The following is a 5,081-nucleotide window of genomic DNA, read 5'->3' as shown; positions in this document are numbered from 1 at the left end:
AAGTTTGTAATGATTTATGGTCAATCGTAGTAGGAGTTTTTTTCTTTCAGATCTAAATTCATGATAACAAGATAAAAAATAGGAATACATATAGTGGGGCGGACACTAATTTGGAAGTTGTAAAAGCATTAATATATTCTTATCTGTAGCGGCTTTAGACTTTTCGAAATGCTTGCCAAAAAAAAAAATCTTTTTTATGTAATAGATTTTATTCATTTCGGGTACTTCTAATATGAAAACCGTCGATCTTTTGAATTATTGCCAGAGGTCATGTAATAGTGTCACATTCGGGTATTCTAGTGACTTCCTGCGGGCTCATAAACTGGTGACATTACGCAATTCAGGTACATGCATCGCTTCCCAGCTGTTTGACCCAGGTGTGCACAGGTAAAAGTACCATCGAAAATGCTGTCAGGTGTATTATACATCCTGTTAACAATGTATGTCCCTAACCTGATTGAAATACACAAAGCCGTCGAAACATGAAATTAAGAGTTTAAAATTTATATCTACAGGCTGATTAATTCTGACATGTGCAAAGACAGAAATAATAAGACCGTAAATTATTAATTTTGACTTCTGTTTCAAAATTCATGTGTAGAAGATTATCTGGTACTGTACCATGTAAAATGATTTTTTTTTCAAATTTCAATTTTACTTTTCGGGGGCGGATCCAGCCATATTAAAAAAGGGGGGTTCCAAAGTATATGTCCCACTTCAAATGCATTGATCGGCAAAAAAAAAAAAAACGGGGGTTCCAACACCCGGAACCACTCCCCCTGGATCCGCCAATGCTTTTGTACACAATAGCTTACATAATGTTTTGTCAGCTTGTTTTATTTGCTTAGCAAATGTTTAATTTACGTTATGCGGTCTAGAGTTGTGATGAATAATTTAAGAAAGAAAAAAACATACTGCATCATTTTACAACATTGTTTGGAGTAAATCCTAGAGAATTTAACCGAGAGAATACGGATGACTATCTTTCATACTTTCTTGTCCTATTTCCGATATGAGCGGGCACATTTACAAAATATTTTGCCTATTAGAAAATTTGCGTTTACTTGTATGTGAAGAGACAAGCATGCGAAATTATGACACGAAGATGATACTTAGTTCGTGGCATGTCTCTAGAACGTGCGGTAATCGTTTGTCTTCCTGTACATGTACATTCAATTATTTAAAGGAGTGTCATTTTTATCAATATAAGATTTTGAGAACACTAAAACACTCCCGCGAAATCGCTGGCATTTCAAGCTTTTAAGCTGTTGTAGGATGATTTATTGTAAAAGATTTTATGTCTGGAGAAAAGGTATCAAAAGCCCTCTACATTTTTGCCAAAGTCCGTTTTTTGTTTCCTTTTCTGTTAAATTCCATTATTTTCGAGTATCTGACACTAGACCACAATTACTCTTCCCCTTTGCTACAATGCATTTCTTGGTAAAAGTCAAATTAAATTTTAAAAAAATGCACCGCTTCAAACATGAAATAAATGTAACTGCTTATAGACCATTATTATTCTCATAAAATATGCTTCTAGGACAATCCATCAGTTCATTTTCTTTTGTAGTAGCATGATACATTTCCAATATTCAGTTTCATGGTCTTGTTTGTAAAAAGGCAGAAGGTACCAAAACGGATAGTCATATTCAGTATTAAAAAACACACTGACAACGTCATAGCAAAAAATAACCAATAAACGATCGAAAGACAAACAAAGAGATAAAAAAACACATCATTGAAAACTGGTTAAGGTTGCACACCAAGAACCCCAACAACATCTCGGGAGGATCTCGGGTCAAATCATATCAACGCTCCGTGGTACTGTGGTAGACCAAACCTTCATGTTAATACAACATGCAATCTATAAAATTAGACCTCAAAGTGAAATAATTCATAAATAGGTTTATTAATACACAAATAATGAAATGAATCTGAAACATTCGGTGAAAAACTGTATTGGTAAACCGTTTAAATGATTTTAGAACTATTCAGTCTGAAGTGTCACTTTCACATTCTTTGAATCATTCGTATACCCCATCCAACGATGGAAACTCTTTTCTAATTATGTTTACTACACAAGCCGGTAGGATAATTCTGTGTTTCTTGCCAAGTGTTTGACCTTTCCTGACCCAACACACAAACTGACGATAAGCCATAAGCCTGCTTTGTCTGTTAATAAGTACGTCTGGAGCTCTCCTTCCCTTCCAGTAAGACAAAGTTTAAAATTTTCTGTTAACATTTTTGATATTTTCGTTCAAATAGCTGAAGAATAAGTACGTGGTGAGAATTAAATTATTTTGATAAGGACATTATTTCCTGAATATTTAAAAAAAAAAAGAGAATAAGATCGCTTTGAACGACCCACTTATATAACTGCAATTGGTAATTACTATCTATTTCAAAAATTCAAGGTCACCGATTCATATTTAGAATTTTTTAATTCATTTACTCGTGTTTATAGGGACATCATTATTCATAAATTTATTCAATTAAAATAATTCAGTATTTCTTTTTTTTTAACAAAAAATATTCAGCGTCAATAATATATTTAATTGAACTGAGCTCATGGAAAATATAAAGATTCCCCCGTTTATCATTCATACGAAATGTTGTTCACACCTAGAAAAGTGAACCGTGACGGCTTAAATTCACGGAGTAAAGATCAAAAGATACAAAATGCTAATCTTTTAATTAACTTGAATTTAACCACGCATTCAACAGGTAGTCACTATGTGTCAAAGTACAATACACATTGTATTTGCGGGGCCGTATTTACACACTACAAATGTACTAGCAGCACATATTTACTAGCCTGATGTAAAAGGTAAAAAGTACAAACATGCATGTTTAAAACACTACCAGTTATACGTGTTAGTTCAAAACATCCGTCGGAAAAGAAAAATCATAAAAAAATATTTTATATGATTTACTTGTATCACTATAATCATTTCAGAAAATATTAAAATATAAATCGTACATTCTACTTTCAAGCTGAGCGCTGTTCCATCTTAATTATTAGTTGGTTAATAGCTACACCAAACGTCGTCTATGCGCTTTAAATAGCGTTATAAGATGATTAACGATTAAGATTTAAAATGAGATTATTTCCACTCCCGGCATGCTTAAAGACATAAAATTATTAATTCTTAATTTTCTCCTTTATTGCTGTTCATATCCAGATAAAACTTGGTGAATATGTTTGTTATGGTATTATGGACATAATTAGCTGAAAAGTAAAAATTCGCGAATTATCCCTTTAACATTAAACGCAAAAAAGATAAATACAAAAATGTCAGAATTTACAAGATTCAAAATAGTTATGTAATTTTCATGAATCACGCATCTTACTTTCCAAGTTATTAGCCGTCAATGAGTGTTCACTCAATTTTGCATTTTCTAAGCTACCGAATCTCTTAACGAATTCATAAACTGAAACTCACAAAACTTTCTCACAAATATACCCAATCATTGTTTCACAGTCTGCATCATAAATATTACCAAGTCTTCCAAAGTAGACACAATAATGTTGATCATTGTTTGGTTCTCCTTTAGCCCATGTTAGATTTTTCGAAACAGTTCCATCAAGCCATTCATATTCGCCGATCAACGTCGAATTATTTAGACCTATCCATTTGTGTGACGTAGATAATCGAAAAGCTTGACTCAGAACAAATGAAAATTCATTATCCGAACCAATGCTGATTAAATCTGCACCCTTTTGTAAACATAATTCACGAGCGGCAGCCCATGACAACTTCGTGTCATTAGACGGACTAAACAGGTAACACGATCCATTGTGAAGATACCAACTGCCGTTCCCACATTTGTCAGTAAGACTCAATTTACAAATAAAACTTTGTGAAATATAGCAATTACCATCATTCCATTTTCTGTGAGTGAAGTGCTCCATTTCAACACAATGTTCAAAGTTGTTCCAATGGTTTGGTTCATTCAAGTTCCAATTTGTATAATCCAGCGGAGTCCCATCGCTCCATTTAAATGTACCTTTATGATCAAGTTCGTTTAATCCTATCCAATACGGCTCGGCTTTTAATCGTTTTTTCAGAAATTTATCAATTTCAGTTTTACTATGGAAACTTATCAGATCAGATCCAAGACCTCGGCAGACATCTCTTGCTTGAAACCATGTTATCTTTTCGTGAAAAATTAGATAACAAGCATTTCCATACTTATACCACGGGATAGGACAACTTGTTCCTACGGATTTTACACGGAAATTCAAGTTTGAAAGCGTTCTATCATAAGCCTGTGTACAGTTTTTATTTCCAAGAATGTCATGTTCACTGTTTCCGTATGATTCGTTTCTGTTAACCACAGAAAAACGATGTTTTCCCTCCGAATCATAATTACCATTAAAATACAGAACAGCGAACGTAAGTCCTGATGAAAACACAGCTGTTGTGAAAATGGTCAAAATGCATAGTGCAATTCTTTTTGCAGAATGTTTCAGAAATGGACGGTTACTTTTCTTAATGTCGGGTTTTCTGTCAAAATCTAGATAAATATGCTGATCCATACTGCTAGTATCACACATTGTATACGTTTCATCGGGATTATATTACGTTAAAGTCATTATGATAGGTATACCTTAAATACAATTTTGAGCAAACGTTTGAATCCTGTCCTTCATATGATGTACAAAGATAAAGAAGATTTCCGTGATTATAGATTACTGAGAAGAAGATGTAAATTAAAAGTGATACTTTGTATGAAATACATTTGTTTGTCCTATATGTTTATGTTATAAATTTATAAATAAAAAGAGACGTATTTATACACATACATGACATACGAGACAGGGAAGAAATGAATCAAACAATTAAGCACCATGGGTGTTATAGGCAGTTAATTAAAAAAACAAAAGCAAACTTGGCAAAATTTCAGATGATTATTGTGAAGAATTAGTAAAAATAATTATATCAGGCATTGTTCTCAGCTTCAAGAAAAGTTGCATCTTGAAAAACATGATGTAACTCGAGAACGCAGGCATAGGTTGCAAAAATACACTGATACGGAAGTTGAATAGATTGCTATGTTAAATATTTACCAAGTCTAAC

At 33.1% G+C, this 5,081-nt stretch overlaps 1 protein-coding gene across 1 annotated transcript; it reads right to left on the bottom strand.

Annotated features, from left to right (window-relative positions):
• Window positions 1-3,265: 3,265 nt before the first annotated feature.
• Window positions 3,266-4,747, bottom strand: LOC143082269 (C-type mannose receptor 2-like). Its single transcript, XM_076257869.1, has one exon. It carries the CDS (start codon window positions 4,556-4,558, stop codon window positions 3,440-3,442), a length of 1,119 nt encoding a protein of 372 aa, XP_076113984.1. The 5' UTR covers window positions 4,559-4,747; the 3' UTR covers window positions 3,266-3,439.
• Window positions 4,748-5,081: the final 334 nt, after the last annotated feature.

The sequence above is a fragment of the Mytilus galloprovincialis genome, chromosome 7 (assembly GCF_965363235.1).
Source record: "Mytilus galloprovincialis chromosome 7, xbMytGall1.hap1.1, whole genome shotgun sequence".
Classification (NCBI taxonomy): domain Eukaryota; kingdom Metazoa; phylum Mollusca; class Bivalvia; order Mytilida; family Mytilidae; genus Mytilus; species Mytilus galloprovincialis.
Note: the sequence above shows the minus strand (reverse complement) of the source record. Positions and strands in the feature narration are given on the sequence as shown.